The sequence below is a fragment of the Lissotriton vulgaris genome, chromosome 8 (genome assembly GCF_964263255.1).
Source record: "Lissotriton vulgaris chromosome 8, aLisVul1.2, whole genome shotgun sequence".
Taxonomy (NCBI): domain Eukaryota; kingdom Metazoa; phylum Chordata; class Amphibia; order Caudata; family Salamandridae; genus Lissotriton; species Lissotriton vulgaris.
This window is the reverse complement of record NC_141696.1, coordinates 41660147-41672350: the sequence shown is the minus strand read 5'-3', so window position 1 is coordinate 41672350 and position 12204 is coordinate 41660147. Positions and strand designations below refer to the sequence as shown.

At 38.6% G+C, this 12204-nt stretch overlaps 1 protein-coding gene across 1 annotated transcript in view; it reads left to right on the top strand.

Moving 5' to 3' along the window:
- The first annotated feature begins 1396 nt into the window (after positions 1-1396).
- LOC147693345 (extracellular calcium-sensing receptor-like) overlaps positions 1397-12204 on the top strand; it is a 112244-nt gene continuing 101436 nt past the window's right edge. Inside the window, exon 1 of the mRNA XM_086935944.1 lies at positions 1397-2101. Within this exon, the coding sequence (XP_086792070.1) occupies positions 1397-2101 (705 nt within the window). The remainder of the gene's footprint in view (positions 2102-12204) is intronic.

The following is a 12204-nucleotide window of genomic DNA, read 5'->3' as shown; positions in this document are numbered from 1 at the left end:
AAACATTTAACAAATATGTATACACATATATACAATATTTATACAAATCCACAAATTACAAACATAGAAAAAATTCAAACATAAATAAAGAACCTTACTTATGGTTCAAATGCCCACAATCAATTCTAGTAAGGGATATTAACCTATCATTTTGTCAATATATTCCCTATAGTTAGGTCACCAACAAAAAGTATGATGGAGCTTAAGAAGGTCTAATATTTTCTCCTTCCATTTGTATCCAGTTCCTTTCCTCTAATTTCATGTACTTTATATCAATTATCTTATGCTGATGCCATAAACAAGCAGTCGTCGCGTTTCAGCCTCTCTTTTGTTTCAGGCCTCTTCAGGACTTTTAGGGCAATTCAAACAAATACTTCCTAGATTCCATCTCTCCCTGTGTGTATTATTCTATCATATTCTGTTCTTAGATTAGATAACACCGTAATTTAAATGTCAATAAACCCTCACTCTTGATATCGGCAGCCGGGTTTCTCAAATCCACAGGCAATGTTTCTAAATTGCGCTACTCAAACAACGGGTGTCACATTACACCCCTTCCAGCTTTTGCCTGTTTATGAGAGAGGAAAGCTTACACAGCTGATGGCCAGTTGTGCCTGCTCATTCAGGGCTGCGGCCACTGATGATAGTGTATTGTACCTGTTCATGATAGTTGAGGCTTACACTGCTGATGCCCAGCTGTACCTGCTCTGTCAGGGCTGCGGCCACTGATGATAGTGTATTGTACCTGTTCATGATAGTTGAAGCTTACACTGCTGATGCCCAGCTGTACCTGCTCTGTCAGGGCTGCGGCCACTGATGATAGTGTATTGTTATGCAGCACATACCGATTACGTGATATATGAATTGGCCACTCTTGCCTACAGCATAAATTCATCTTCAAATGAAGGCTTGCCATTTTCATATTCTAGCTTTTATACAAAGCATTGTAAGCTTTTGTCTGACAATAGCCTGTCATCCACCTTTTAATTTAAAAAGACTTGTAAAGTGGCACAGCTTAGGCCTGAATTCCAATTGGTCTCATGCTTCTGGTATGTCACAAAGGAGTGAGCAAAAATACCTTTATAAAAATATTGCAGCATATGTGAGAACGTGCAAACAGTATACTACAGATGTCAGTAGTGTTACCCATTCCATAATTTATATTATCCTGTCTCACTGGTGTTTGTAAAAGGCAGACATTTATTATTGCATAATTTTCTCCCCTAAGTGTTTTTCTGGTGTTTAATGTTTTGGACAGATCAGTCATGGATCCGTGCTCTCTTCCCTCAGCGACAAGCTCCAGTTCCCCTCCTTTCTACGTACGGTGCCACCTTCAACGTTCCAGAACATAGCCCTGGCACGGCTGGTGGGGCACTTCCAGTGGACATGGGTGGGAATGGTTGTGTCTGATGAGGAGGTGGGCCTTCAAGGAGGACAAGCAATAAGGAGAGGGATCGAAGAGAGTGGCAGCTGTGTAGCCTTCATGGAGCAGGTCAACCTTCGCTATTCCATGGAGAAAGTCCTTCGCATTGCCAAGATGATACAGGGACATACAGCAAAAGTGATAATTTTTCACAGCCAAGAGGTTCACCTCAAGATGTTACTACAAACCCTTTACACGCTGAAAGTAAGTGGCAAGGTCTGGATCTTCACTGCCGCCTTTACAATTACACCTGGACTACTGGACAACCAGGCCTGGAGAATACTGAATGGATCTCTGGGAATTGCTCCTTACACCAATCATATGCTTGGATTTGAGGACTTTTTGCACAGCTTAGAACCAATGAGATACCCTGATGATATATTTATAAAGATCTTCTATAAGAAATCTTTTCATTGTAAATTTCCAGAGGCCAATGGGACAAGAGACATGGTCATTCAGGGACAGGAAAGTGAGCAGACACTTTGCTCAGGGAAAGAGACATTGGATGACCAGATCATGACTTTATTTGAAATGAATGACCTGAGCTATACTTATCAAGCTTACACCGCAATCTACGCCTTTGCTCATGCATTGAACACTCTGATAAACTGCACATCTGGGCAAGGATCGTCCACAAATGGGGCTTGTGTTGACATCAACAAATGCCGGCCTTGGCAGGTAACAAGAAGGTCCTTGTTTATTTTTTATGATGAATGTGGAAATGTATTGAATATATGTAAAAAGCAAACAAAATGGGATGATGGACGGAGTGTTGAAACGTTTCAGACACTCACCTCCAGTCACAGATCTGGGTTGAATCCATCATCCTTCTTTAGCTCACTTTGCCACCCAAGTTCAGACCTAGCCATATGCATATCAGTCTTGACTCTGCTCCTTATGTGAACAGTCCAGCCTGAACTGCCAAGCCAAGTTTTCCCTGGACATGAAACAAGTATCATGGTGAACGGTTTCGGGGTAACACCCCTCATAAGTCATTCTAGCTTGCATCCAGTGGCAAAGTGAGCAAGGGACCCACGTCTAGGCATAACCTGCCAACGTAGGGCGCACAAAGCAAACACAAGGAGATGATGGATGGAGTGATGAAACTTTTCAGACACTCACCCCCAGTCACAGATCTGCATTGAATCCATCATCGTTCTTTAGCTCACTTCACCACCCCAGTTCCGAACTAGACACGTGCAAATCAGACTTCACGCTTATGGGAAGAGTCCAGCCCGAACTGCCAAGCCAGGTCTTTCCTGGACTGGAAACAAGTATCCTGGGACCAGTTTCAGGGAAACACCCCTCATCAGCCAGGCTAGCTTGAATCCAGTGGCAAAGTGAATAAGACTGATTTGCATTTGGCTGGGTTTAAAATGAAATTGCATGGGAAGCAAACAAAAAAAGTGATGGATTTAGGCCCAGATCTGTGTACTGGGGTGAATGTTTGACATTGATCAGCATTCTGTCCATCATTTGTACTTTTTGCATTTGTCACCCCGAGTGGGGCGGGTATGTCCAGACGTGGGTCCTGTGCTCTCCATGCCACTGGAGTCAAGCTAGCCTGGCTAATGAGGAGTGAAACGCGGAAACCGGTCCTAATATGCTTGTTTTCAGTCCAGGGAGGACCTGGCTTGGCAGTTTGGGCTAGACTGTTCCTATTGGGAACAGGATCAAGACAGATGTGCATATGGCTGGGTTTAAACTGGAATGGCATTGGGTGCAAAAAAAACAGATGCATTTAGGCCCGGATCTCTGTGCTCGGGTGCATGTTTGACATTGATCAGCATTCAGTACATCAATTGTTCTTTTTGCATTGGTCACTCCTTGAGGGACGGGTATACCCAGACATGGGTCCTGTGCTCTCCATGCCACTAGAGTCAAGCTAGCTTGGCTTATGAGGGGTGAAACCCAGAAACCTGTACTAGGACGCTTGTTTCCAGTCCAGGGAGTACCCAGCCTACCAGTTCGGGCTGAACTGTTCTGATAGGGAGCAAGGTCAAGACTGATCTGCATATGGCTGGGTTCAAGCTGGAATGGCATTGGGGGCAAAACAATCTGATGGATTTAGGTCCATATCTCTGTACTAGGGTGAATGTTTGACATTGATCAGCATTCTGTCCATCAATTGTACTTTTTGAATCTATATATATTCATAAAAAACATGCACCTATGCTTGAAAATTCAAGCTAAAAAAGCTGAAATTCATAGTTTCTCCTTAGAAGCCCGACCCATAACTCACACAACAGTCATTCAAACCATAATTTGCACATCAAATTCAATGCTCTTGACCCCACCTTTAATGGAACATATGTATCTGTGAATGTTGTAGGTCGTCTTACAGTTGAGATTAAATATCATATTACCCTTAACACTTTGACCCAGATGATTATGAATCCAGTAGCATTGATTAGGTTTGATTATGTGTTGTTGTTTAAATGCATTTCACTATAAAACAATTATTTTGTGGGACAAAAACTATGAAGTCATAGGCCTTGCATTTAGTGTGTATGTTATGCAGCAGTGCTCACACCACAGAAGCTAGGGGCACTAAGAAAGCAACCATAGAAGTTACCCAGGAGATTTCAGCTTCCTTTAATTGTTCAAAAGGTTCCTTCTGTAAACCTTCCAAAACTAAGGACAGATCTCCAGATGGCCTCGTTGGCTTCTTTGATCTGAAAGACTTGAGAGCCTGTTTGCTAGGGGTAATACTAGATAGCTCCCTTGTTACACCATGGCAGGATTTAATAGCAGCCCATTGAGCTGTTTAGTTTGAAGGTGCTGACCCTTTCGAAACCTACTTGGGGGAGACCTTCAACTGCAGGGGGTCTTGGATTCCACAGATAGTAAACAGAAATATCCAGCTTGCAAGGAGTATTGACGCATGCTTTTCCTTTGCGGTTAAATCAGGCGAAAGATCGCTCACCCACATGCTGGCCATTTATCGGGCTAAAAGTGGCCTGGCCAAATATGGTACTGGTATGGGAGGATCTCAGGTGCTAATGCTGCTGCAGATCACTGAAAACAAATTTACACAATGTCTTCTGGGTCTCCCACCATCAACCTCCAAGTTATCTCACACAGAGAGTTTCAGCTCACATACCTTGAGGATATCTTAAGGTCTTGTCCACTGTTATTGTGGCATGGGTGAAGAAGACTCTCTTCCTAAATAGACTGTTAATTAATGATTGACTGTCTCACGCACAACCTTTAGAGTTCCTCTGATTTAGAGGTATCAGAGGTCTGACATTGGCCCTGGACAAGCAGGATTTATTTGAAGAGCCCCTTTGAGTTATGCCCACTATACCTAAGAAGACACTGGGAGATATATGCAACACGTTCTGGGAGGAAAGAAGGAGGGTCAGGGTGTCGGTACTTCCCTCTCTTACCTAATATTTGCTCCTTGATCCCTTAAGGTGAATGCAACCTTTCTTAACATTTGACTCACAGCACTCTATACACAGTACGCTGCTTGGGTTTCTCCTCAACATATTCCACAGATTGATTACCTTTTCTACATGGGTGAACAGTCAAAATATCGATTTTTAAATATCGCAGGGACAGAATATCGAAGTCAAGAATATCGTTGACCAGAATATCGACCCCAAGGTAAGTAATATCATTTTATTTAATATCGAAGTAAGTAATATCAAAGTCAGTAAAATCGTAAGCAAAATATCGTTGTCAATATTATCTAAAACATTTTTAGTGTTAGGTATTTTAGTATGTATTTATATGTATGTTAAATATTTTTTTAATGTATTTTCATACATTTTAGAATAACTGTTTAGAAATGAGTAATTTTGTTAAAGTAAATTTTGCGTTTTTGTATCAGAGCGGGTTGTGGGTTTATAGGGGAATAGGTTGGGAAGTAATTTATTTATAATTAATTAATTCATATGTTTTAGTTAATTGGTATTGATTATTAATTAATTGTTAATTCATTATTACTAGGTAATTTATTTTTATTAATATTTAAGTATATGAATTATAATTAATGTATTATTAATTTGTATTTATTGTTATTGTAAATTAATTTATTGTTAATTAATAATGAATTGGTGATTACTTTTTATTAAGTGATTAATTGATAATTACATTCATTATGTGATTTTTTTATGTGTAGTGGGTTTTGGGTTTATAGGGGAATAGGGTGGGAAGTAATTACATTAAATTAATTCATGAGATTGTTTTATTCGTTGGTATTTATTATTAATTAATTGTTAATTAATTAATAATTGGTAATTATGTTTTATTAATAAGTTAATTATATTAATTTTAATTAGGTTATTGTTATTGTTAATTAATTCATTGTTGATTAATATTTAATTGGGGATTAATTAATACATGGTAATTAATATTTATTAATTCTTTAATGTATAATTATATTATTTATACTTCACGTATTATTAATTATTATTAAGTGATTAATTGATAGTTAAATTAATTGTGTTATTTGGTATGTGTAGTGTGTTGTGTGTTTAAGGGGGAATAGTGTGGGATGTAATTTAATGTTATTTAAGTAAATATTAAATGCAATTTATTGGTATTTAATAATAATTTGTTTGTAAATTAATTATGATGTTATTTATTTAATAAAAACGATGTAATCGATAAGTATGTTAATTTTACCCCTACGCTATCCAGCGCTTTCCCTACTGTTGTGCTCTCTGTAGTTGGAACAGTAAATTTTACCCCTACGCTATCCAACGCTTTTGCTACTGTTGCACTCACTGGAGTGGGATTAGTAATTCTTACCCCTATGCTATCTAACTCTTTCCCTACTGTTGCACTCACTGGAGTGGGAATAGTAATTTGTACCCCTACGCTATCCAGAGCTTTCTCTACTTTTGCACTCTTTGGAATTGTAATCGAAATTGTTACCGCTAAGCTATCCAACACTTTCCCTGATGTTGCACTCACTGGAGTGGGAATCGTAATTTTTACCCCTGTGCTATCCAATGCTTTCCCTACTTTTGCACTCACTGGAGTGGGAATAGTAATTTTAACCTTCCCGCTATCCAACGCTTTCCCTACTGTTGCACTCACTGGAGTGGGAATAGTAATTTCAACCCTCCTGCTATCCAACGCTTTCCCTACTGTTGCACTCACTGGTGTGGGAATAGTAATTTTTACCTCTACGCTATCCAGCGCTTTCCCTACTGTTGCACGCACTGGAGTTGGAATAGAAATTGTTACCCCACGCTATATAACGTTTTCCCTACTGGTTTACTCACTAGAGTGGGAATAGTAATTTTTACCCTCCCGCTATCCAACGCTTTCCCTACTGTTGCACTTACTGAAGTGGGAATAGTAATTTTTACCCTTCCCCTACCCAACACTTTCCCTACTGTTGCACTCACTGGAGTGGGAATAGTAATTTTTACCCATACGCTATCCAATGCTTTCCCTACTATTGCACTCTCTGGAGTAGGAATAGTAATTTTTACCCTGACACTATAAAATGCTTTCCCTAATGTTGCAGTATGTGGAGTAAGTGTATATATATATATATATATTCACTGAAAAAAACATAGGTTATAGACCATATATAGTTAGGAATTCGCATTTACAAAACCTTATTTTACTCACACAAAACCATTGAAATTCCATATATAGTTAGTTGCACTAACTATATATCGCGCACCCGCAATCCACTGCTGATGATGTCACATATTACATCATTCATGACATGGTCAGTGACATCACTGATGACATCACTGATGACATCTCAAATGACATCACTGATGACATCTCAAATGACATCACTGATGACATCTCATTTGACATTACTGATCACATCACTGATGATATCATTCATGTGATAATACGATGAACCTCTTCAGACTCTAATATAACCTTAGATACAATCAGTGTAAACAGACACTCACAGACTGTCACTCATCCATGGAGTTACTCACACACCTAGTCAGTCATGCAAAGAATCAATCACACCTCCATTTCCTCAACTATACAGTTATACAAACTTTACTTATTCAAACATATACTAACACATATTTACTCTCTTATACAATCCCTGATACAAGTTCACAATGATCCATACAGCCACTCACACATTCACTGGCTCTTATGCACAGTTATTTATATATGTCAACTCTCACATGTACTGTGTTTTACATATGTACTTACTTTGACATGTAGCACTGAGATATCCATTCACTCACCAATACACTCATGCACACAGTCAACCGCCCATACAGCTGTTTCCACATGCACTTTTGAAACCATACATCTAGTGAATCAACTGCTCACACATCTATGCACAGAGTCATACACCTCCCAGCCACCCACACACACACTCAGTCTCCCATACAAATACTTGGGCAACCAATCAATAACCCATATAGTTACTCATATAGCTACTTATCAACACATGCAACAGTTTACAGAACAACAGACATAATGATGCACAAATTAAGACAGTTTAGTCACTAACCCATGCACTCAGTGAGACACATTTAATCACTCACTCATACAGTCAGTCATGCACCTACTAAATCCTTCATCCAGACACTTACACATCCACTCATTCTTCAATATGTAAGACATATTTTAACTTTACAGAAACATACAGTCACTGGATGTTGTCATCAGTGATGTCATCAGTGATGTCATTTGAGATGTCATCAGTGATGTCATCAGTGATGTCACTGACCATGTCATGAATGATGTAATATGTGACATCATCAGCAGTGGATTGCAGGTGCGCGATATATAGTTAGTGCAACTAACTATATATGGAATTTCAATGGTTTTGTGTGAGTAAAATAAGGTTTTGTAAATGCGAATTCCTAACTATATATGGTCTATAACCTATGGTTTTTTCAGTGAATTTTCAAGGTTTTGTAAATGCTAATTCCTAACTATATATGGTCTATAACCTATGGTTTTTTCAGTGAATTTTCAAGGTTTTGTAAATGCTAATTCCTAACTATATATGGTCTATAACCTATGGTTTTTTCAGTGAATATATATATATACATACATATATAAACATATATCATCTGTATATTTATATAAATACAAACATAAATGCATGCATACATATACTTATATGCATACAGATGCATGTTATTTACATGAAAGTTGAAAAAACACTAATAAAAGCAAAGCTAAAAAGCCACCTCATTACAAACAGAATGGCTTTAACTTAAACGAGGGCGAGATCTATTGCATTTTCAGTGCTTGTTTACTTTGGCTCCATCAAGAAGGCATTCAGATGTGTCACACATTTGCCATAAATTCTGAATGTTAGCACTCTAGTTGCACATTAGATCACTGTAGTAAAGCTACTGCTCACCAGGGACGTCTGCTGCTGGTATTCAAAGTGCATGTTTCAGTCTGCATGTCAGAATTTTTTTTAATGAAATTGAAGAGGGGTTGAGAAGTCACTCAAAATGTGCCCTAATTTTTCTTTCTGCAGCACTAATCATAATTCATATGGCAAAATATACCCCCTCATTTTGTTCCTTTTTAAATTAAATGTTTTAAGAGTTACCACTTTATTCCAATCAAGATGGCTTCAGGTGTGCCATACCTTTGTAATAAGTAGGACTGTAAGCGCTCTAGTTGTTCTGTAGAACACTCTGGGACATTCTGTCATTGGGCTATACTTGGGCTACATCTGGGTGATATTTGGGCTACATTTGGGCTCTTTTGTCTCTGGTGGCCATTTTGGGAGACTGCATGTCAGAATTTTTTAATGAAATAGAAGAGGATTTGAAAAGTCACTCAAAATGTGCCCTAATTTTTCTTTCTGCAGCACTAATAATACCTTCTATTGCATAATATACCCCCTCATTTTGTTCCTTTTTAAATTAAATGTTTTAAGAGTTACCACTTTATTCCCATCACGATGGCTCCAGGTGTGCTATACCTTTGTAATAAGTAGGACTGTTAGCGCTCTAGTTGTTCTTTAGAACACTCTGGGACATTCTGTCATTGGGCTATACTTGGGCTACATCTGGGTGATATTTGGGCTACATTTGGGCTCTTTTGTCTCTGGTGGCTATTTTGGGAGACTGCATGTCAGAATGTTTTAATGAAATAGAAAAGGATTTGAGAAGTCACTCAAAATGTGCCCTAATTTTTCATTCTGCAGCACTAATCATACTTTCTATGGCAAAATATACCCCCTCATGTTGTTTCTTTTTAAATTAAATGTTTTAAGAGTTACCACTTTATTCCAATCAAGATGGCTTCAGGTGTGCCATACCTTTGTAATAAGTAGGACTGTTAGCGCTCTAGTTGTTCTTTAGAACACTCTGGGACATTCTGTCATTGGGCTATACTTGGGCTACATCTGGGTGATATTTGGCCTACATTTGGGCTCTTTTGTCTCTGGTGGCCATTTTGGGAGACTGCATGTCAGAATGTTTTAATGAAATAGAAAAGGATTTGAGAAGTCACTCAAAATGTGCCCTAATTTTTCATTCTGCAGCACTAATCATACTTTCTATGGCAAAATATACCCCCTCATGTTGTTTCTTTTTAAATTAAATGTTTTAAGAGTTACCACTTTATTCCAATAAAGATGGCTTCAGGTGTGCCATACCTTTGTAATAAGTAGGACTGTTAGCGCTCTAGTTGTTCTTTAGAACACTCTAGGAGGCTGCAGTAGAACACAAAGGAATCAACTGACAGTCTCTGTCCTTGTTGGATGTACATGTTTTACTGAGAATGTCAGACTTCATTTTCACATGACTGAGAAAGATAATGTGAATTTACAGAAAATATGCTTTCAGTTTAGCTTATAGATCCCCTTCCAAACCACTGTGGGAAAATCATGAGATATTAGTTTTCTTTCAAACAATATTCATGATATCACAGCAGAAGGTTTTTTCACATGGTAAAATCACCTTAGAACCCACCACAATTCCTAAAACGAGTATGGTACCATCAACAAATGATTTATAATGTAACTAAAGTCCTAAAACCCTCTATTAACTACAATGCTTTTAAATGAGGTGCTATCATGTATATTGGTCCCAAGATGGCTGCCAACACTTCTTGGATGAAGTGCTGACAGCCAATCAGATCAGATGTGTGGTTAGGCTCCGCCCAGATATATATCTTTTTTTGAACCTAAATTACTCAAAATCCACTGGAGCACATATATTGAGACCTAGCAAAGGCACATCGGGCTAACAGTCCCTACAATTTTGCCAAGTTTCGTGCAAATCCATTCAGCCGTTCGAGCTAAAAGTGAGGCCAACCGCCCTACGGAAATTAACATGGGAAAAACGCGTTTTGGGACCCCCCTTTTTTCTCGGCCCCCCCTTGATGAAACCCCCCCAAATTGTCAGGGGCTGTTCAGAAACAAAATGTTCCATTTTCCTGAAAATTTCAGCCAATTCCGTCCACAAACGCCAAACTTATCAGACATAGAATTTTCAAAAATCCCATAGAGAAAAAATCCTAACTATATATACCTACTGGCGACCGCCAGTAGGTAATATATATATATATATATATATATATATATATATATATATATATATATATATATATATATATATATATATATATATATATATATATATATATATATATATATATATATATATATATATATATATATATATATGGACTTAGTGATCTATCCATGCAATAAGGAGCCTTGTTGTACTATTATGCTGCTCATAGAGCTACAATTCTTGAACCATTTTAATTAAGCACTTCCTGCACCATTGTATGGAATTCATGGACCTTTTACAATCTGTGGGTTCCGAAGAGATTGCTTTTGTGTGTACTCTTTCTTGACACTGGTGCTTAAAACAGGGAAATGCTACAGTCAGCTTGGCCACCTCCCTTGAACAACCTAGGTGTTGTGACACAACCCTCTCAACCTCCAGGCCATCAGTCACAACTGAACACATTGGAAGTTAGATCTGGGAAGCTTCAGGAACCTGGGATGGCGAAGAAGATGCAAAGCATTACAAACTGAGACAAGTGAGAAAACTATTGTCCCCTTGGTCAGAAAGGAGCTATGAGGACCACTACGTTCTTCTTCCATCGAATCCTCAGAAGTGGATTCTGCAAACATGCATTGGAGGGACTGATTGAAGAAGTTCTTGGGGCAAAGGGACCATCATGGCATCCCTCCTCCAAGGTTTTTTGTAGGTTTTCTCTGAGCAAAAGTGAAGAAAAATAGTTTGTTTGTGATACTAAAACATCTATGGTAGGACAGCTGAAAGGATTTATCACATACTGAAAAGCCTCTCAACTGAGTTGGAAATCTATAGATGAGGGTAATTTCTGGCTGAGACTGTCTGCCTGTAGATTGTTCTTACCTGGAATATGCATCAGCTGCAGAGAGAGAAGATTCACCACTGCCCATGAGAATATCTTGTTGGCTAAATTTCTACCCCCTTGCTTGCTCCTGTACGACTTTCATGCCGTGATTGTCTGTTCTCAAACCTGCAGGGGTTTCCTTGAGTGAATTTCCAAAGATATGAAGCACTCTGCCACTTTTTTTTGCCAAGTCTGACCATTTTTAGGATCTTTGACTTTAACTCACTCCAATTGACCTACTACCCTGAGCATTCGTATCATGTAACCTAGCTCCCCAACCCCACTAACTTGCTTCTGTCCTAAGTATCTTGGAAAAGGGTTTTGACATGGGTGCTCCTTTCTAGAGATTCTCGAGGAGAAACCATCATTGAAGCTCTTGCATCATGGTCTGAAAGGCTGGATTCTGGGCATGATAATCCCCAAACAGAGGATACTAGAACATGAAGAACTGAATTTTTCTGGTGATG